Source organism: Euprymna scolopes, chromosome 22 (assembly GCF_053919585.1).
Source record: "Euprymna scolopes isolate OS-2025 chromosome 22, ASM5391958v1, whole genome shotgun sequence".
Lineage (NCBI taxonomy): Eukaryota > Metazoa > Mollusca > Cephalopoda > Sepiida > Sepiolidae > Euprymna > Euprymna scolopes.
The window spans coordinates 20,412,187-20,435,509 of NC_136503.1; the positions used below are offsets into that span (position 1 = coordinate 20,412,187).

Below are 23,323 nucleotides of genomic sequence, written 5' to 3' on the forward strand. Positions count from 1 at the left end.
CAACCTAGGTGTAGTTATGTTTTTTAAAAAAGCAACGACGACGTAGTTAGATATGTGTTTTTTTTTCTATAATTCGGATATTATTTTAGTTTATAGTTTATATATATATATATATATATATATATATATATATATATATATATATATATATAATTATTTATGAATATATATGTTTATTCTATTTTATTTTATTTTTATTTTATTCATTTATTTTCTATTGTTATTGTCAATTTTAAAATTATTTTGTATATATATATATATATATATATATATATATATATATATATATATATATATATATATATATATGTGTGTGTGTGTGTTTTCTTACACATGAAATTTTTTAGTATGTTATTCATATGCAGCATTTATAATATAGCTAGTATTTATTGAAAATCCATGGATTTAGGAAACCACTTTAAATTTTTTGTAATCAGAATTGAAAATACAAACCCATTATACCAATCTAAGGTGACTGAGACTGACAAAATTACTATGTAAGAAAAATCTCATTGAATCAAATTATTTTACTGATACACTAATTATATTTCTTGTAAGAAATTGTCAGATCAGATTTAACACAGCAAATGCTGTTTTAGTTGTTTGGTAATTTGATCATATATTTTGACCCTATATTATTAAACTCTTTTTTTTTTGTGAGTTAAGTACATGCATAAAATAGTAAACCAATACTGTGGTAGCATATATGGTTTACAGTCAATTTCGTAGTCTGTTCTTTTATAGGCTTTGATCATATTGCCTTGATTAAATAAGAAAATATTTTGTAGAGCACATTCTGGTTTTCAATCGATTGATTATAAATATTATCACAAAAATTGATAACAAACAAATTTTCTTCTTTTTTTTCCTTTTTATAAATCTTTTTCGTTTAAATCAAGATAAATATTATAACTTTGTTTTTGGATATACAATAAACCACTGATAACAAACTAATTTTTCTTTATGATCTTTTGTATTAGGATTAAGGCGCTCAGCGTTTCAGCAGCTTCAGTAAAACCGCCTGCAAGATTTCGACCATAGTATGGTCCTTATGTTGCATAAGTAAAATAATAATAATAATAATAATAATAATAATAACAATAATAATAACAATAATAATTTCCTACAAATTTATCTTACTGCATTTCAGTTTCTTATATCTTCAAATTTAATTTCGTGAATCTTCACCAAAATGCACCCCGATTTTTAATTTATCTATCTTTTAAATTTAATTTCATAAAAAATCTACCAGAATGCATTTCAGTTTCTTATCTAACTATCTTCTAAGTTTATTTAGCAAAAATCCGCCAAAATTCATTTCAGTTTCTTATCTATCTATCTATCTATCTATCTATCTATCTATCTATCTATCTATCTAAATATAATTTCATAAAAATCTACTACAGGTGGTGTTGAGACGGCCTCGTTGAGTGGGGATAACAACAATACAAAAACGTGGTTCACTGCTGGTTTTAGAAGGAGACAGACTTCCTCATTCATTCCCGGGCAACGGCACGTATTCCTGGTAGTATTATAATGATAATACGTTAGTGTGTGTGTGTGTGTGTGTGTGTGTGTGTGTGTGTGTGTGTGTATCAGTGACTGCTTTATACCATATGAATGGATATGAAAGAGCTGTCTTCATTGTAGCTTATGTAGTTTCTAGGTGAAACGGAAATATATAATTCTTCCCCTTCTTTCAGTTTGTAGGCCAACTGTAACGACATGATAAACCGATAAGGTAGATGCACGTTTCTGGGAACTGTGTATTTATGATACACAGAGTTTTGGCTGTTCATCATGTTGAGCACTAAATTGCAGAGCGTGCCTTTGTCGAATTCATTTACTTCCATTTGCAAAGAAATCGAAATCATATAATCACCGGATTTCTGGATGAAGACTCTGGATCCGTTGAAACTTATGCTGTCGCGTTTGAATCCCTGGTTTCCGAGCTTCCACATGACGTCATATTGCGGCACTGCAAGAAAAAGAAGAGAAAAAAAAGGCAGCCAACGTTTAATACGGTTCTGATTTTTTTAGATGAGGATTGATTATTCGTATTACTTTGTTTCTTTGAACTATTCCCCCTTATTTTGAATTTTCACAACGTTTTGGTCGATGTAATTTCCGACCTTCTTCAGGTGTACGTACCCTGTCAAACTCAGGAATCTTTCTGTCGAACTCAAGAATCTGCACGGAATTTTGAACTAGCCTTGCTAGACATAAGTTTAATATTATTATATTTTGGCTTTAATCTCTGTAAAAGGATTAAAAATAAAAAAATTGTACAAAAGTGTTCAGCTTGGGGAATTAATTTTATCTTCCCTGCAACAGGTATTCTCCTAGTTCATTTTTTAAAAACTTTGACGTTGGTTGGTAATGATGCTTTTATGAGGATTATAAAGTTAAAGCATTTTATAAAATCCGAATGCATTGTGATGTCATAATAAAACCTTCTCTTCTTCCTGTCGCTTACTGTGTTTTTCTTCCTTTTCTCCTTTCTGCCTCTCTTTTGATAATTTAAATCATTCCGTTTCTCTTACTCTCTCTCTTTTTCGATGAAAAAAAAAGAAAAAAACCCCTAAGATAACAGGATTATAAAACATAACGAAAGTATTTAAAAATAAAAGTATCCTTAGTAATAAGGACATAACAATAACAAAAATGTGTCCAAATAGAAAGTTAAGTGAGAAAACTTAAAAATATCATAAAATAAAAACGGATATTCAGTAATGATGTTATAACATATATATATATATATATATATATATATATATATATATATATATATATATATATATATATATATATATATATATATATATATTATCAGTTAAGAATCACAAAACCATTTCCTCTCCAAAAATTTTCAAAACAAAAAACAAACAAAAAACATGGCTGTCTCTTTATGGTTTCAAATTGGCTGTCTTATTTTATAATTAAAAAAAAGTCATGTTAAGAGTAGACTGTAAGTTTTTTTTATAGATTCTTTTTAAAAGTCAAAAAAATGTGCAAGTGAACTGATATCTGTTCCTTCATAATTTATAGTAAAAATTATTCAGAAAAAACAAACAAACAAAACAATGTGTTATGTGTTAAATTTTAATTGAAAAAAAAATGTAAATTTAAAAAAAAATAATTCCTTTAAAAGATTAAAAAAGAATTTATGGTAAACTTTGTCGAAAGTGTTCTATTTTGGAGTTGTTTGAAAAATCAAATGGAAAGTTAAATTTCGTTCCATTTTATTTATTTATTTATTTATTTATTTTTCAAACTGCTCTGATCCCACATTTTACTTAAGAAATGTTTGACAAAATATATAATTTTCTGGTAAGGAAGTTTAGATTTCTCAAATGTCCCATTTCTCTTACTCATATCGAAACAGCATCTTTTCCTATTTTATTTTCTTTGACAGCACAATGAACACATAATTTTCGCATCGGCACATTCGACTTTTCTCTCTAAAAGAACATGTTATTTGGCACTTCAGACATTTGACCGTTTTGGGCAATACACCATGTTCTATTGGAAACCACCTTCTTAAATCTTCGGTCAATGTGGCCTGGTTGTCCCACTTAAGACTTAACTGCAAAGGGTGTTTATTCCAAAAGCCATTCTTAACATTGGAGGTTGGGGGTGTTTATTCCGAAAGCCGTTCTTAACATGGCGAGGTTGGGGTGTTTATTCTGGAAGCCGTTCTTAACATAGGGAGGTTGGGGGTGTTTATTCTGGAAGCTGTTATTAACATGGGGATGTTCCTAAAAAGGAACTCTTTGCAAATAACTCTTCAATGTGACAATCAGGCCACATTGACCAAATCTTCAAGCTCCCAAAATTTTATTATTTTATAAACATTTTTATATTTACAAATTGTGCACATATCGGTGGCACTGCTATACATTTTTGTAAATTTACTTTTTTAATTATTTTATCGATTATTTTCGATTTTGTTAGCACATGCGCAATTAAAAAAAAAATTAAAACGAATGAAATTTAAATTTCCATTCCATTTTTAAAACAACCCCAAAGCAAAGCGCTTTCAATAGTTTTAACGAATTTACTAAAAAAATTGTTTTAAATTCGTGATTATTGGTTTTATTTTATTTTCATTCATTTTATTTATTATAAATAAAATGAATGAACAATTTTCAACTACCGTGGAATTTCCACGGGTTCTGCTAGTTATTATTATTATTATTATTATTATTATTAGAGTATTACTATCATAACTATATATCTTTACTATCATATAAAATGAACTGTGTGTGTATGTGCGCGTGGCGTGAATTCATTCCCCATGGACTCGAAAACGGCTGAGTAGATTTATATGAAATTTCACACGAAGGTACTTTAGGTGCCTGGCAGTGTTCTTAGATAGGCAATCTGTTATATATAAAAAAATAACTTTATAAAATTAAAAGTAGGTTCTCGACAGTGCAATGTAGACTACAATATTTTATGAACTAAGTCATTGTAAGAGGCATGTGAAATTTCCTCCAGGTGCACCGCAATGGGTCCCCAATTAGAGTAGGCAGTAAATCAATTTTATTGAAAAATTGGCAATTTACCTGATTTCAGTGACAATACAAACATGAGAGTGTGAATCATTCCTTTCTCGCGAATGTTTCTGTCAAACTCTGGAATTTGGACAGAATTTTTGAATGGAACCCTGAATTTTCTTTCAGGTTATTAAAATATTATTTACACTTTTTACATCCATGATGACCTGAAAACCACCTTCTTTAGTCAATAGAAAGTGAGTCATCTTCCATCATGATAATGCTCGTCCTTGCACAGCACTACTGACCAAAGATCCCCTATGAGAATTTTTCCCCATCCTGCATATTCTTCAGACCTAGTTCCTTCAGATTATAACTTTATTTTGAGGATTATAAAACCATTTAAATGGCCTTGGGTTAACATGACGAGAGGAGATTAAACTCGAGTTAGATTAATATTTCACATCAAAACCTAAAGAATTTTACGAGCGAGGCATTCATAAGCTCGTTGACAGATGGAATAAAGTTCTAGAGAGGAAAGGTTGTTATTGTAATGAATAAAGATTTTCAAATGCATAGTTTTTCATTTCCAGGTTGAGATTTGAAATCAGCAAAAACTTTTGCATCAACCTAATAGAAATAAAGAGACCGGTTATTTTTAGTTATGCAAGAAGAATCTCTTAACAGATACATATCACAGTTTATGAATTTTCAAATGAAATTAAACTGGAACAAACAGTGATAGTGGCTGTGACCCAACAAGTCATGACCGATCTATGTACATTCAGATAAAAGATAGCAATCTGTATGCTGATTTGGACTGGCGGTTTCTTTGATATTTCCTTTTAGTTTTTAAATCAAAAACAGATGCCTAAGAAGATGTCGGTTTCTTGAAGTGTTACCTTATGGTAGAGCATCCAATTTCTTATTTATCGAACATCAGCTAAAGGGAGGCAAGCACATAATTTATTCTTGTACTCCTGATCAAATAAAGGTGAAAAACTTTGTTACGGTCAGCGATTTCTGATAAAACTTTATCTCGGCAAATGTTTGTCGATTTATATATATATATATATATATATATATATATATATATATATATATATATATATATATATATATAGTAAATGCGACCTTCGTAATATGTCGATTCTTTGGACTACTGTTCTCATCTGTGTTTTTTTCACAACGTCTCGGTCAATGTAACCTCCGACCATCTTCAGTTCTATCTTGCCGAACTCAGGAACCTTTCTGCAATGATGACTCTGGCGTAACGAATAAAGTACTGGTAAAATTCAGTTGTAAATGACACTGTTATGGAGGTTGAAGGTTCAATCCTCAGTATGGGCGATACACAAAATACAGTTGCAAATTATTTATACACAAAATACAGTTGCAAATTATTTAAGACTTCTACCCAATCATGGTTGATGAAATGAAAGCATGTTATTCTAATGGATTAGGGTTCCATTCAAAATTCTGTTCAGATTCCCGAGTGAAGGTGAGAGATTATATTAAATCGGTACATAAATATTATAATTTCAATTACTTTGTCGTGATCTTAATAGAATAAAAGTCACGGCTGCTGACTAAAATGTTAGGTTTTCAATCTCAGTTTGAAGCACTTGACAGATCTATCCACATTTGATAAAAAGAAAAAGCGAATTATGAATGGTTACATTTTCTCTCAATTTATAGACTGAGCTTTCTAATAAAAACATGGAATGAAAACGGCACTAACTTCATGCGGGTTTAACTAATCTCCTTCAAAGGAGGAAGTTCCATGGGTGTATGAAATTCTCAAACGGTCCCCAATTGCATGACGACGTTAGGTTTCTGTGACTCTTGCAGGGAGGTGTCAACATTCTCCTACATACAGCGCCTGGAATTCTCAAACTGGTCACCTATCTGGTGTAAACCAGGCTCAATGTTGCTTAATTTCGGTGATCTAATGAGAACCAGTGTGTCAGCGTGATTATGTTGTATGCTTTCTAGTAAGTGTTTCAGTGGTTGCCACTTGGCAAAAAGTATTACTCTTGTAGTATTATATTAGCGTGCCAGGACAATGCCAGATAACCCTGAACGATTATTATTATTATTATTATTATTATTATTATTATTATTATTATAATTAATATTGTTAAATGTTATGTAGAGGAAAATATTCAGAAAAAAGTTTTTAATAGAAACGAATGTTATAAAACAAAATATGTCAGTTAGAAATTTTAGCTGACAATTAATTTTTAGATAAACAAAATCTGGACAATTTGTATCAGATGATCTTAATTCTTTGGTGACGTGCGTGATGACGTAATGAGATAAAGAAAGAGTTTAGATGTACAAGTAGGTTTTAGTTGAGAGATAGACAAGATCGAAAGAGATGGTCTCCATGTCTGGGAGCCAAGGGAACGTGAGATTGGTTAAGATGTAGCCGTTACAAACGTCAGGAGGTGAATTAAACCTTCATACATCAAAGAGATTGTTTGTGTTTTGATGTTTTCCAAAACAAAAGTAAGAAACCTGAAATGTAGCAACATGTCAGAACCATGAAAGAGAGAGTGGAGAAAATGCCCAAAAATGAAGAAGGTATGTGTTTCCGTTTGTTGATGAAAACCCCAGAAATTGTCCATCTCTTCTGTTATCATTTCAGCTTCTACTGCATTGCAAACATCCTTATTATGGCATCAAAGTCATATATATCATTTTTAGTTTTGATTTCACTACTATATATACGGTTCAATATAATAATCGATAGAGAATTGTCTCTATAATCTATATATTAATACGATAGCATGTGTGTTATTTTCTGTGTCACGCTTATATCTGGGTTATTTAATTGTTATGTATTTCCGTTTTTTGTAATAAATGATTTTACCAAGAATTCTCCATAAGTTTCGGTTTCGATTATAGCTGATTGTACTCAAGTCATCTATTTTTTTATAAATAATGTTATCAAGAATTCTCCATAAGTTTTGGTTTGGGTTTCGATTATAACTGAAGGAGCTAAAATTATATATATATATATATATATATATATATATATATATATATATATATATATATATATGTGTGTGTGTGTGTGTGTGTGTGTGTGTGTGTGTGTGTGTGTGTGTGCGTGTGTGTGTGTGTGTGATCCACATGCAGTACTGTTTCGTTGTATCACAACTCATCAGTGCGGCTAGACATACACCTTTCCCCAGCCGTGGATTGAACTTGCAATGCATTGACAGTTGGCAGCTCTCACCATTGAACCATAAATCAGTGCCGTAAATATTTCTCCTCGAGTGTGTATTAAATCCACACTCGCCCGCCGCAACAGTGCTCGAACCATCAGCTTGTTTACAAACAAATAAATAGTGGGCTTCGCTTAATAGCTTAAATACGCGTCGGGTGAAAATATATTTACAAAGTGGTCAACCCAAAGAGGGGGGGGGCTTTATATATAAAGTACTGCAATCAAAAGGATGCAGTGTTTATCTGATATACGCAATGGCAAACTTCAATCTAATATAAATACCAGTATTTATATATAGATAATTTAATCCCAACCGAATAAACAAGCTCAATACGCGATAGAGAGTAGAGCTTATTATAAGAGAAGAAAATTAAAATTGTAAGTTGAAATTTACAATCAAAATTTATTGTGCGACTAAATAGTCCAAAAAAGAATTTACAAAGTCCTTATTTTGCAGAGTTTCAAAGAATGCTATTCTTCTCATCAGAGGACAGAAAGAAATCAGCAAATTTTATTTGTAGCAATGCTAGAATTTGCTGGTTATGGCATTAAATGAAACCGCAATTTATTTTTTAGTCATAAATTGCCAAGAAAAACAAGTGAAAAAATGATGGATCTGCAAAAAGATATAAAAACAAACTGCGCATAATATTTCAGCTTGCATGAAAATTCTCTCAAGGTAATTCGAAAGGCGAAAATAATTCTTTAGATAGAATGAAGTCCAAAATTAAATCCAGTCTGATGTTTATAGTCCGGTTGAAAAGTTTTCAAAGCAGCTGAAATAATGGAAATTGTTTTTTCAGACAGTGCAGTAGTGCAATAGTGGTAAGAAAAGTTGATCTCCATTCAAGTGGGATCGAAAAATAAAAAGGACAGAAAAATAGCATATCATCTTTCATCGCTGGCTTAATTAGAAAAGGTGATTTCAGACTAATTTATAAAAAATTAAGATCAGGCTAAAAAAAAAAAAAAAAAAAAAAAAGAAAAAGAAAAAAAGAAGTCAGCACGTGAAAGTTAGTATTACTCTAACCGGATATTTTCTAGACAGAACGAAACAATTCTTTCTGCAAAATGTTGCAATTCGATGCCAATATTAAAAGGGTGGGGAGTGAGGATTAGAAATTTTTAAGTGGCAAAATCTTAGCTTATTAGTAATTATAAGGCTGTTGAAAACTCATGATGTTAATGATGATGATGATAATGATGAAATAATAATAATAATAATAATAATAATAATAATAATAATAATAATAATAAATGCAATGTAATGCTAATAATAGTAATAATGTCAATGATAATCATTATTAACAGTATTCAGCCAAACAATAAATTTTGATTATAAATTTCAACTTACAGTTTTAATTTTCTTTCTACCGTACTTTGGGATAATTATGCCAAGTCTGAGGTAATTGCACCACGCATATAAAGAGCAACCACGCATATAAAGAGCACTTTTGGCAACCACGCATATAAAGAGTACTTTTTTTAGTTGGCGCAATTACCCCCGGATTTGGTGCAATTACCCCAAAGTACGGTTCTTCATAAGTTTTGGTTTCGATTCAAGATAATGCCCCTAAATCATATGGATATATATATATTTTTTAATTTTTAAATCTCAACTTCATAATATATAAGAATCGATAAGAAATTGACTCTATATATAGAGTATATATGCGAAACAAAAGAGCTACAATAATATCAGGGCGTTTCCATTTACGTTGAATATCCACAGAATACCAGCATCAATATATTACATGTGAAAGAGACTGCTGTGGAATTTACACAAGTCCCGCTAGTAATAATAAATATGTAATCTGCATGAATTAAAATATTATATTTAAGCATATTTTATGATTGGACAACACTGGGCGGCATTCTAGTGTGTGTATATATATATATATATATATATATATATATATACATATATATATATATATTTTTTAATTTTTTTTTCCATATATTAGTAAAAATAGTAACCGTATTATTTGACAATTTTTTTTATTGGGGAAGTGGTAGTATCCACTGGAGAGCCATGTATTTAACAGCTGTCCTGTTTTAAAATCTTCGAAACAGCTACATGGTAAGCAGCTGATGATCCCCGTTTTCTATTTTAAAATTTTAGTTAAGATTTTCTTTTTTCATCCGTATGTAGTTAAATTCTGTTTTAAATTGAAGACTTTTGCGAAATCGGCTTATGCAAGTGCTAAGTCTATTTCAATTTAACAATTTTAGTTAAGGCTTTTTTTTTTCATTTTTTTTTCATCCATATATAAATGAATTCTCTTTGGTCATTATAGACTTTTTAGAAATCGGATTATGTAGGTGCTTAGTCTGCGATAGGTTAAAATTAATATCTTTTTTTTCCTTCCGGGAATCTAAACTGCATTCTTTGTTTTTGCATTTTTTTTTGTTCAAAGCTTCTTTAGACTATATATATATATATATATATATATATATATATGATGATGATTGCAACGTCTTGTCAGACGAGTGCTACCCCCTTAGACACTTAAAGTCCACGAGCCCAAAAATGACTTCCATCGCCACAGGACCATTTTTATAGACAAATGCCTGATGGAGAATCTGTACACAGATGATGTTACAGAGTCTTAGCTTTGTACGACAGCTAAATCTCTCTCTCGGTTCAAAATGTTGAGATCCAGCAACAAGCAAGAGCAAGATAGCCAGCAACAAATTAAACTGCAGACCAGCTTAATGCGGGTATTGGTCTCCCGCTTTATGGTTTTTTAAATCAGAGATTTGCTTCTCCTAGAAAGGTTGCCTTTACCATGGCTTACGGGAGCCCTCTCTACCCCAGCACACACATACATACACACAAACACACATGGTGCTAGTTGGCTGTTGACCCCGAAAAAGGGTTCATTCGCCCTTTGGAAGGTCTTGTTTTTAATCCTTCAGGGAGACTAGCCACCCTCTTCACCAAACAAGTCTGGTGGGGAAACCAGTTTAGTCGCCAGTGACCCGACCATGAGGCAGGTAGTACTGGGTTACATGGTACTAGTAACATATGACATGACCTGACTATATATATATATATATATAGTCAGGTCATGTCATATGCTACTGGTACCATGTAACCCAGTACTACCTGCCTCATGGTCGGGTCACTGTCATATATATATATATATATATATATATATATATATATATATATATATATATATATATCTCCGTATTTAAGAAGCTCAATGTAATTACAGAGCAATATAGAAAATAAATGACAAAAAGTTATATTTTAAAAATTCGTGATGTTGACCATCTTATAATTTATTTCTTTAATTCAGTTGACCTATACAAGAATAAATTATAAGATGTTTGTATTGTATTGAACTGTATTATACTACTCTATTTATTGTGACCATGTTTGTTTCTTCAATTTTAACAACAAAAATTAGAAAAAAAACAAAACTTACATTTGTTTTCCTGCAGTTGTATTTCATCCAAGAAAAGCAAAATACCAGGATCTGTAGAAAAAAAAAAAATCAAGAATGAATCACTTAAAAAGTATCGATACTATTCCCCAAAATATTGTACAAGGCCAGCTGACTAAATGTATAAATATTTTTTTTTATATAGGAGTCACCACTTATCAAGGCCCAGAGGCTACTCGGGGATAAAGGTTAAAGAGTGTACAGTAGTCAATGGGACTATATCGTAGTAATAGTTACGAATAGAAATTTAGTAAATTGGATTACTTAAAGGGAATGGCTCATCAAGAACTTGTTTACATTGGACTTGAAGACGGCCATATTGTAGTCAGTTGAAAAGCAAGCAAACAGAAAAGAGTTCCACAGGTGTGCAGTTCTAAGAAAGAAGCTTTGTTCATGGAATCAACGTTTAGGTTTAGATACAAAGAGTGGGGGAAATTATTGATAGTGTTTTCAACTGGATGAGTGTTTCTTGTAAAAGTTTGGCGAGATGTAACCATAGATTGAAGCTCAGACGAGTACTTGCTAAGAAAATAACGATAAAGCAGACATAGGCTCGCAACATCTCTTCTATCAGAAAGAGGTTGCAAGGAAGAGAAAAGGGCATACCCTACTAGGTTACGAAGTCTATTTGGAACTATGTCAAGGCAGGATAAAGTCTTTCTAGCAGCTCCTGCTCAGACGTGGCAACAGTACTCCATCCTTGGACGTACCTGGCTCTTGTATAGGTAGAGAATTGCATCAGCATTGCAATATCTATTGGATCGATAGAAGGATCCCACCATTTTTCCAGCGACCTTGGCAACAGATTTGATGTAAGTGTTCCATTTCAGATCAGGAGTAAAGGTCAAGCCCAGAAGATTGTCAAAAAATTTTGTATTTACAAATAGTAATACATTTAAAAAGTATTTTTATTTTCCAGCTATGAATTATGTGTCATCCAACCAAAACAGAAACAAGATCAGATTAACATAGCATCTCTTCTATACAACAACATTGGACTTCACATGTAGTTTATATTACATTCCACATGTAGTTTATATTGTTTCACATGTAGTTTATATTGCATTCTATGTGTAGTTTATATTGCATTTCCTATGTAATTTATATTGCATTTCCTATGTAATTTATATTGCATTTCATATGTAATTTATATTGCATTTCATATGTAATTTATATTGCATTTCATATGTAATTTATATTGCATTTCCTACATAATTTATATTGCATTTCCTACATAATTTATATTGCATTTCATATGTAATTTATATTGCATTTCATATGTAATTTATATTGCATTTCCTACATAATTTATATTGCATTTCCTACATACTTTATATTGCATTTCATATGTAGCTTATTTCACTGTTTCACCAAAATGCATGACAATTCGAAAAGGCAAATTAAAATTTTTCAAAGAAACAAATCTTTAAAAAGTATTTCATAAATTTTATTTTAGTCATTCTCATTCGAACGTTTTATATTTCGTCAGTAAAATTTTCGAGTCTTAAAAGCATCAAAGTTTCTCTTCCAGGAACCCAACTGGAGACAGTACAATCACGTTGACATATGAGTTCTTGTAAGATCATTGAAATTAAGCAACGTTTAGCCTGGTCAGTACCAAATGGGTGACCATTTGGGAATACTAAGCGCTGTATGTAGGCGGATGTCGACTCCTGCAAGAGCTGGAAAAACCTAACATTGTCATTTCGACTGGGAACCGCTTGTGAACTTCATACTCCCATGAAGATTCCTCCGAGTAACCCGCCTAGAGTTAGTGCCCCTTTGGTACGGTTCGGTAAGAGAGCTGCATGTGGACATATATAGGATTTTAAAACGATTAACTCTGCCTATAGGAATGCGAGCTTTTGTATGGATTACTGTATAAAAGTTCAGTTTTTAGTTAATAAATAAATTAAATTAAATCGAATTAAATATTTTATTTATTGAATTTTATTTACTTTAATGTGAACATTACTGATTTCGTAATGATGATGGTTACTTGGTGGCTGCATGCATGATACACGATTGAGTATGCAGCTTGTGTTCATTGGTGCCAATTGACAGGTTTTTCCAGCATAGAAATTAAAAAGGATTACCACACACAACGTAATGTTGGGTTAAATTGAATAACACATAAATAAAAAATAGATTTGGTTATAAAGGAAAAAAAAAAAATAATAATTTGGGTTGCAAAAAGGAAACTGGCGAAAATAGTGCAAAACGTGACTTACACAAGCGACGGCGCATCTGTCTATCGTGTCGGATGACAGAATCAAGGAAGGAAAAAAAAAATTCGTCTATAGACGACTTATTAATATACATATGACATTAACTTGCATATGAGGACAGTGACAGCTGTGAAAAGGACAAATGGGAAAGTACAGCGATGCCATTTTGTTTTGACAGATGAGAGAGAGAGAGAGAGAGAGAGAGAGAGAGAGAGAGAGAGAGAGAGAGAGAGAGAGAGAGAAGATTAAATTTGAAGTCGGGAGTTGACAATAAGGAGTTTGAATGAATATTTATTATTATTATTATCAATTTTAAATCTTAGTTTCATTCAGAAACACAAAAGGAAAGATGCGGACACCAACGATAAAAGTAGAGATTCAAAAACAGTGGTGGGGAGGAAGACAACAAAAGGCAAAGGAGAGAGAGAGAGAGAGAGAGAGAGAGAGAGAGAGAGAGAGAGAGAGGGGAGAAGGAAAAGAGGTTTAATGCTTAGCTTCCATTTTACTTTAATGTATTTTGGAAACCGAAGTATAATTAAAAAGTAGTATTGAAGACTTTTTCAAAAATGTAATAAACAAAACGCTAAGGATTACAGTATTTTACAACCCATTCTGAAAATGCCTTCCTTTGATATTCAGCATCAAATTGTAACGTGGCCGTTACACTCAAACCGTGTTCGTTACAGTTCAAGCCTCTCTCGGACCCCCACGCCGTCCGGCACCGTTGAAAAAGGAACAAACAAACAACAGTAAATAAATTCGACTTGGCTTTTCTTTTTTTCGTTTTTTTTTTTTTTTTTTTTTTAACTCAAGTCGTTTATTACCGTTTTTCTTTCTCCCCGTCTTGACACCAGCTTAATAAGTCTTTTACTTCTGCCTCACTACACGTCGGCCGCAGACAGCCATTTCTTATATGTCCATCTTTTTCGACCGCACTCTTTCTTCCGCACGCACGCTGGTCACAGCAAGCCCATTCTTGTCTTCACTTTACATGTCCATTTCCTTTGACATCGACTTTGCATCTCCCCACCACGTGGTATCCATTTTTTTTTTCTTCAAACACAAGCCCGGGCAAATTTGTCAATTTGCATAGGCGCTCAAACGCTGCTCCTGCTGCTACTACAATCGTTTGCCATCCATCCTTTGGCTGTTGCTGATATTTTCCCACGCGCTCATACGCGCTCTGTGACAAAATCAAAACACTTCTTAAATTTATTAAATTTTTTTAAAAAATATTATTACTTAAATCATTCGTTGACATCTATGCTGATGACACGACCATCTACGGCAACACATTAAAGGCTGTAAATGACAAAGTTCTCTCTGATTCTCTCTCCTCTGATCTCGAGCACGTGGTTCAGTGGGGGAAGACGTGGCTGGTTACCTTTAATGCATCTAAAACCAAACTCCTATCTTTACATCATCAACGCTCTGATCCCCATCTGGCATCAATTGAAATGGATGGCTCTCGTCTAGGAGAAGCCCCATGTTTTGACAAGTTTCTGGGTTTGTCCTTTACTCCTGATCTGAAATGGAACACGTACATCAAGTCTGTTGCCAAGAGCGCTGGAAAGATGGTGGGATCCTTCTACCGCTCCAGAAGATATCTCACTGCTGATGCAATTCTCTATCTATATAAAAGGCAAGTATGCCCAAGGATGGAATACTGCTGCCACATCTGGGCAGGAGCTGCTAAAAACAGCCTATCCTGCCTTGACAGAGTACAAAATAGACTTTGTGGCTTAGTGGGGGATGCCCTTTTCTCTACACTGCAACCTCTCTCCCACAGAAGAGACGTTGTGAGCCTATCGTTGTTTTATTGTTATTTCCATGACAGGTGCTCGTCTGAACTCCAATCTCTGGTTCCCCCTCGCCAATCTTTCACGAAAAACACCCGTCTAGCTGAATCAACTGTCAATAATTTTCCCCACTCTTTATCTGTGCCTAAATCAAAACGTAGATTCCATGAACAAAGCTTCTTTCTTAGAACTGCACGCCTGTGGAACTCAACGTCACATTAAAAAGTACCCCATTTTATACGAGTCTTGGAATTTTAGGTTTAAAATTACATTGCGATTTAATTTCTAGTAACAAACTGAAAATATTTATCAAAATTGAATATTATTTTTTAACGTGAACTTAAAATTTGTTTTTCATAGCTTTGATATTAGGAAATAATAGTGTCGCATGGAAAAATGTTTGTATTGTAAGAGAATGATGTAATGATCTTTGTGTTAGTCTCTTTATGTCAGTAAGAAAATACGGACGTCACCACTGAGAGACAAGGCCTGTTAACTGTAAAATGACGTCATGCATAGTAGGCAAAACAAGTAAGATCCGTTGAACAGTCAGTTAATGAATGACAGCTTTTTGAAAGCTGTCGGATTAAATATTTTTTGTTATTTTATATTCCAGTTGTTGTTCCACCACAAATGATTACTATGCTACTCTCCCAATGACTACAATACGCATGTTAACTCTTATCCTTGAGTGGCCTCCAGGCGTTGATATGTGTTGTCCCCCTTGTAAAAAAAATAAAAAATAAGGATAATCTGAACAGTATGATTAATAACAAAACAGTCTGAAATGGATCATGTACATCAAATCCGTTGCCAAGGTCGCTGGAAAAATAGTGGAATCTTTCTACTGCTCTAGTAAATATCCCACTACTGATGCAATTCTCTACAAATTTAAGAGGCAATTACGTCCAAGGATAGAGTACTGTTGCCACATCTGGGTAGGAGCTGCTAGAAAGATCTTATTTTGCCTTGACAGAGTACAAAATAGACTTCATAGCCTAGTGGGGGATGCTCTTTTCTCTTACCTGCAACCTCTTTCCCACAGAAGAGACGTTGCGAGCCTGTCTCTGCTTTATCATTATTTTCATGGCAAGTACTCGTCTGAGCTCCAATCTATGGTCTCCTGTCGTCAAACTTTCATGAAAAACACTTGTCTAGCTGAAACCACTATCAATAATTTTCTCGCTCTTTATCTATGCCTAAACCTAAACATAGATTCCATGAATAAAGCTTCTTTCTTAGAACTGCATGCCTGTGGAACTCTCTTCTGTTAGCTTGCTTTTCTGCTGACTACAATTTGGTCGTTTTCAAATCCAACATAAACAAGATCTTGATGAGCCTTAAGTAATCAAATTTACCAAATTTCCACTACTAACGATTATTATTATGAACGGCTCATCAAAAACTTGTTTACGTTAGACTTGAAGACAACCATATTGTAGCCAGCTGGAAAGCAGGAAAATGGAAGACAGTTCCATAGGCGTGCAGTTCTAAGAAAGAAGCTTTGCTCATGGAATCTACGTTTAGGTTTAAGTACAGATAAAGAGTGGGGAAAATTATTGATAGTGTTTTCTGCTAGACGGGTGTTTCTTGTGAAAGTTTGGCAGGCACTTGCCATGAAAATAACAATAAAGCAGAGACTAACTCGCAACATCTCCTGTGAGAAAGAGGTTGCAGGAAAGAGAAAAGGACATCCCCTACGAGGCTACAAAGTCTATTTTGAATTTTATCAAGGCAGGATAAGTCCTTTTTAGTAGCTCCTGCCCAGATGTGGCAACAGTACTCTATCCTTGGACGTACCTGGCTCTTATATACATAGAGAATTGCATCAGCAGAGAGATATCTACTGGATCAACAGAAGGATCCCACCATTTTCCAGTGGCCTTTGCAACGGATTTAATGTATGTGTTCCATTTCAGATCAGGAGTAAAGGTCAAGCCCAGAAGCTTGTGAAAACATGAGGCCTCCCCAAGATGAGAGCCATTCATTTCAATCGATTCCAGATGGGGATCAGAGAGTTGATTATGTAAAGATAAAAGCTTGGTTTTTGATGCATTAAAAGTAGCAAGCCACCTCTTTCCCCATTGTACCACTTGCTCAAGATCAGAAGAGAGAGATTCAGAGGCAACTTTGTCGTTTGCAGTCTAAGATGTGCTACCATAGATAGTAATGTCATCAGCATAAATGTCTACAAATGATGTAAGGATGTGATTTGGGAAATCATTAATGTAGATCAGGAAGAGAATTGGGACCAGGATGAATCCCTGAGGGACTCCATCATTAATACTGTGAGTTTCTGATTTCTGCCCATCAACCACTACTCTTATGAACCTATCAGGAGAGAAATGATTTAATAATTGAGAAGACATTTCCAGCAATACCATAGCTGGAGATCATGTGAAGTAAACCTTTATGCCATACCCTATCAAAGGCCTTTGATATGTCAAGAGCAATTGCCCTAGAAAGGAAGCCTCCATCGAGAGATTCGCTAATCCTATAAGATATAACTGTAAGCACATTTGCTGTAGATCTATCAGAACAGAAACCATATTGTATGTCGCTAAGAAGGTTATTTTTGCTGAGATGGTTGATTACTTCTCTATTTAACAGATTCCAGCTACTTACTCATGATGCAGAGGAGACTTATTGGCCTGTACTGAGAGGGAGATGAGCGATCACCTTAATTCTCAAATACAGGACATAATGATGAGATTTTCCAGGGTATTATGAAGTAGTTTTCCTTAAGACAACGTTAAACAGTTTTGTAAATATGGGCGCTATTTCTGGTTGAAGTTTTTTGAGTACTATAATTGTAATACCGTCAGAGCCGGTTGTTTTACTGGAATCAATTATAACAAGATTGTTATAAATAAATACATTTTTTTATCTAGAAAACATAAAATTCAGTAAAAAAAAAAAGATAAAAATGTAAATATACATGTTTAACAAATTTGTAAACAGTTTTTCAACTTACTTGTAAATTGGACCGTACGGTTAGGGTAAAGACTGGATACGTACTGCTCTTTCATAGGATTCTCTGACAACTAGAAAGAAAAGAAACAAAACATTAAATAAAAAAAAAAACATTAAAAAATATAACAAAGACTTTTAACGATATTAAAAACAACTTTCCTGGAGTAAGACTTTCCAAAATTGTTCTTTAATCAAATAATGGTGATTCTTGAATTTGGTCACGTGATTTTCAGGATTTTCATGATAAAATCAACTTAAAAATTCAAATTTATCAAAATAAAATAGGAATAACCCAATGGTAATATGGTGTCAGCGCTGGGAATAGAGTGCTGGGAAATCTGGACATAAATCTACTTTTGAGTCAAAAAGTAAAAGTTCGTTTATTTTTAAACATGTCCATATGATCGATTGTTTCATTGTCCAAACTGCAAAGGCCAAATCTCTTCTCTTTGTTTTTTTTTTATTAAGTAAGGTTGAAATAAAATTTAATTTCGAAATGAACATAAACAGGAAAATTTTCGGTAATAAATGGAAATCGATTGATTGATTTTATGTTCTATTGAATAAATGATTGTTGCTATTCGAATCCATAAACGTATAATGAGATACATTCTGAGGAGGCGAGTGGGTGTGGATATGTTATTGAAACACGTTCCTCTTCACTCTAACAGGAAACGTGAAATGTAAAAGACAATTCCATCAAATTTAGATTTTGAAATTTTTAGCAATTTAAAATTTTTTAATTTTGAAACTTAAAAGACAATTCCAGCAATTTTAAGGTTTTTAATTTTGAAACGTAAATAACAATTCCAGCAATTTGAACTTTTTTGATTTTGAAACGTAAAAGACAATTCCAGCAATTTTATTTTTTTTTAATTTTGAAATGTAAAAGACAATTCCAGTAATTTTTAATTTTTTAATTTTGAAACGTAAAAGACAAATCCAGCAATTTTAAGCTAAATGGAGAGAATTTACTTTCTGCTACATTGATGGGATTTTTTTTTCTTACCATAACACATTTGGACGATGTATCATGCCAATAGAAGTCTTGTAAAAAACTGTGGTTGTTGCGTACACATCTCAATTATTTGCGTAATAATTCTTGTTGGTACAACAACAAGCAGCAGAAATCATAGCAGTCTGATATCCACTGTGTGTAGAGTTCATCTGGCTCTTTTTCCTTCTGTTTGTCGCTGTTGTAATAGTTGCCGTAGCAAAAGAACAAAACAAAAAACAACACACACACACAACACACACACACACACACACACACACACACACACACACACACACACACACACACACACACACACACACACACACACATATATATAAACACATACACACACAAGTGTTAAGTCTGCAATAGGTTAAATTTAGTTTTAAACTGCATTCTTTTATTTTTACATATTTTTTATACAAAGCTTCTTTAGACTATATATATATATATATATATATATATATATATATATATATATATATATATATATATATATATACATACTAGCAGGTCACCATATGCATACATATTATATTTTAATTTATACAGAAACTGAGACATATGCATGCGAGTATCATGTTTTTTTTTCTAAATTGTAAAAACGTTAAAAGAATATCAACACCTCCCCACTGCAGCAGCTTAACCACACGAAATCATACTTCTTCCTCCTCCTCTACACCCTTCCTTCACCAAACCTTCCTTCAAAACTCCTACTGCTTACATTCACAAAGTATACACCCCACTTTCTTCCAGAACGTTAACCACATCCAAATATCTTATAAAACTAATGTAAGTCTGACTCCCGTTTCAATATCGATTTTTTTTTGTCTGATGAGGTGCTATCTTTGAATTGGTCTTCCACTGAAACATATATATGCTCATATGTAGCCAATAATGTTTGTATAATAAACAGACTATATATATATATATATATATATATATATATATATATATATATATATATATATATATATATATATATATATATATAAATATATATATATATATATATATATATATATAGTCTGTTTATTATACAAACATTATTGGCTACATATGAGCATATATGTTTCAGTGGAATCCCAATTCAAGGATAACACCTCAGGGCCCGAGCAAAGCCAGGCTGAACTGCTAGTATATATATATATATATATATATATATATATATATATATATATATATATATATATATAAACACATCAAACTGAATGAATTATATAAGTAGAGTGTCAGTTTTCTGCTTCCTTGATTTTCATGTCAATTTTTTGGAAATTCCGGTTTTATTTTTGGGAAATTACGTTTTGTATTTTGCTTTTTGTTTTGCTTTTTTCAACAGCAATTAAAGCAACATCCAATTTCAGCCCAGCGTTGCCCGAGTGTTTGGAGGTGTGTATTGAGCAAAAAAAAAAAATAATAATTATAAAAAATAGTAGTAGGAAGGCCGGCTCGAATCCGTACTGCGAAGGAGGAAAAGAATGGGGGAAAAAACGTGACGTCTTCGCTGTTACGACCACCGTCAAACCGGAAGTGACATAGGTTTAAATTAAACTACAATAAGAATAGTTGCAAAAACCTCCACTCTTCCCATGTTAAATAATAATTTCGAAATAATAACGTTAATATTTCAGTGTGCAGGTCAAAATCTGCAAAAGAAGCGATTTTTGTTTATTTGCTTACGTTGTTATGGGTTAATATTTATGCGCGCATGTGCAACCGGATGTTGTAACCTGGAAAGTGGGTTACATCAATAGTTACAAGGTCATTTGAGTTTTATAATTATATATATATATATATATATATATATATATGAGAATGTGTGTGTGTGAACACTTCTAAACCTATATACTCAACAAAGTTTTTATCTACAGATTGAAATTTGGTATATAGAGTATTCAGATATGTGGAAAAATTTTAATCGGTTTTCATCAGGAAAAAAGGACTGCTAAAGAGTTAAAATTGAAAAATTTATACTTTGGGCTCGTTGGATTTTTATCTGCTTATCAACTGTTTTACGACTGCACATGTGCGAACATTCATGTTGTAGATTCCTTATATTAAGAATAAGTAAGTTTAAAAACACTCTTTAAAGATCATGGCAAGCTGGCTCAATGGTTATCATAATTGACTCACTTATTTTAGATTTTGGTTTCGATCTCAGCTCGAGTATTTTTTTTTTTATGTACAAGAAGTTAATAGTTAAAATATAAAAATGTCCCATTGAAAAAAAACTTTTCATTACATTTGTTACACTAATACCTTTTTGGGTATATTGAAGCGGTTGACTTTCAACGAGGTTGTTATATTTTATCAACTTGCTTCTTTTTTTTTCACAGCATTAGCAAGGGAGATTAATCCATCGTTCAAAATTATGAAAATATTTATTTCTTTCCTGATTTTAGTGGATTTCTTCTTCGCTTTCTAAAGACATATGCCATTTCTTGAGATTAATAAAACGTTGGATTTTGCTTTAATTGCTGTTGACATAATGTATTGCAATTTCCCCACAAAATTCTACAAAAAATGAAAAAAAGCAAAACAAAAAGCAAAATAGAAAACGTAATTTCCCAAAAATAAAACCGGCATTTCCAAAAAATTGACATGAAATCAAGGAAACAGAAAACTGACAATCTATTTATATAATTCGTTCAGTTTGAAGTGTTTATATATATATATATATATATATATATATATATATATATATATATATATATATAAGTATTTATATATATATATATATATATATATAAGTATTTATATATATATATATATATATATATATGTTTTTATATATATATATATATATATGTTTATATATATATATATATATAGCAATTCAGCTTGGCTTTGCTTGGGCCCTGTGTACTGTTCATAACTTGCCCTACGTGTGAATACACTTTACGTAAGATTTGAAATGTTTAGACAAAAATTTGCCTGAGTAATTTCATAGAGACTACAGAGGTCAATTTTTAAAAATCTTGATCCCAATTTTGACCCCTTAACATTTATTATTTTGGTCTCAAATCAAAATACAAAGTTTTACCCATGTCCAAGTTACCTACATCTAAAATTTCAAGTCTTTACACCCAAAATTGGCAGAGGAATTTGGTAGAATCTGTAAAGGGCAACTCTTTCAACTTTGACCTTTTGGCAGCCAAATTTTCGCCCCCAAACTGATTAAAATTCTTGCCACATGTCTGAATACTCAAATATTAGACCCAAAATTGGCTGAGTAGTTTGCTAGACACCGCAAAAATCAAATCTTTTGAACTATAACCCCTTGGCAGCTCAAATGCTTGACCCAAATCGATTAAAAAACTTGCCCTTTCTCTGAATACACTTTATGTAAAATTTCCAATGTTTAGACCAGAAATTAGCTGAGTAATTTGGTAGAGACCACAGAGGTCAATTTTTTTTTTTTTTTTTGACTTTGACCCCAATTCTGACACTTTAACATTTACTTTTTGGGGCTAAAATCCAATTAAAGAGTTTGATCCATGTCCAATTAACCTACATTTAAAATTTCAAGTGTTTAGACCCAATATTTTTGGAGGAGCTTGGTAGAGTTTTCAAACGTAAAATCGTTGAACTTTGGCCCTTGACAGCCAAATTTCTGTCCGAAAACCGATTAAATAGACTTTCCCAAATCTTCATACCCCTTATGTCAAATCTCGAGTCTCTAGACGGAGTTATTTGGTAGGGAAATGTACACAGACACGCACACACACACACACACAGACAATTTTACTTTTATAGAGATACTAGCATTTCAGCCCGACGTTGCCCTGGTGTTTGGAGTTGTGTGTTGAGCAAAAAAAAAAAAGTGATAGTAGGAAGGCAGGCTCGAACCCGCACCTCAAAGAAGGAAAAAAAACTGTTGAAAAGTGCCCAGTTGAGGATGAAGAAATTAATGTTTTTAGCCAATTTTTTGGTATTTGTCGTCTGAAAGGTCGAGCTTCAAAATAATACTGATCTTGTGAAAATCCGTCGCCTCTGTGGAAAGTTTTAGGCAGACATGCAAACATACGTACATATGTTTATATATTGGTAGCTCAAATTTTCGACCCAAACCAATCCTTTCCCTATCTCTGAATACCCTTTATGTAAAATTTTAAATGTTTAGACCAGAAATTGTCCGAG

At 32.6% G+C, this 23,323-nt stretch overlaps 1 protein-coding gene across 1 annotated transcript in view; it reads right to left on the reverse strand.

The window, feature by feature from the left end:
* Nucleotides 1-266: 266 nt before the first annotated feature.
* Nucleotides 267-23,323, reverse strand: part of LOC145243912 (uncharacterized) — a 38,844-nt gene continuing 15,787 nt past the window's right edge. Inside the window, exons 2-4 of the mRNA XM_080107024.1 lie at nucleotides 18,188-18,257; nucleotides 11,169-11,219; nucleotides 267-1,978 (exon numbers count right to left, since the gene is read on the reverse strand). Of these exons, the coding sequence (XP_079963150.1) occupies nucleotides 1,608-1,978; nucleotides 11,169-11,219; nucleotides 18,188-18,257 (492 nt within the window). The 3' untranslated portion in view covers nucleotides 267-1,607. The remainder of the gene's footprint in view (nucleotides 1,979-11,168; nucleotides 11,220-18,187; nucleotides 18,258-23,323) is intronic.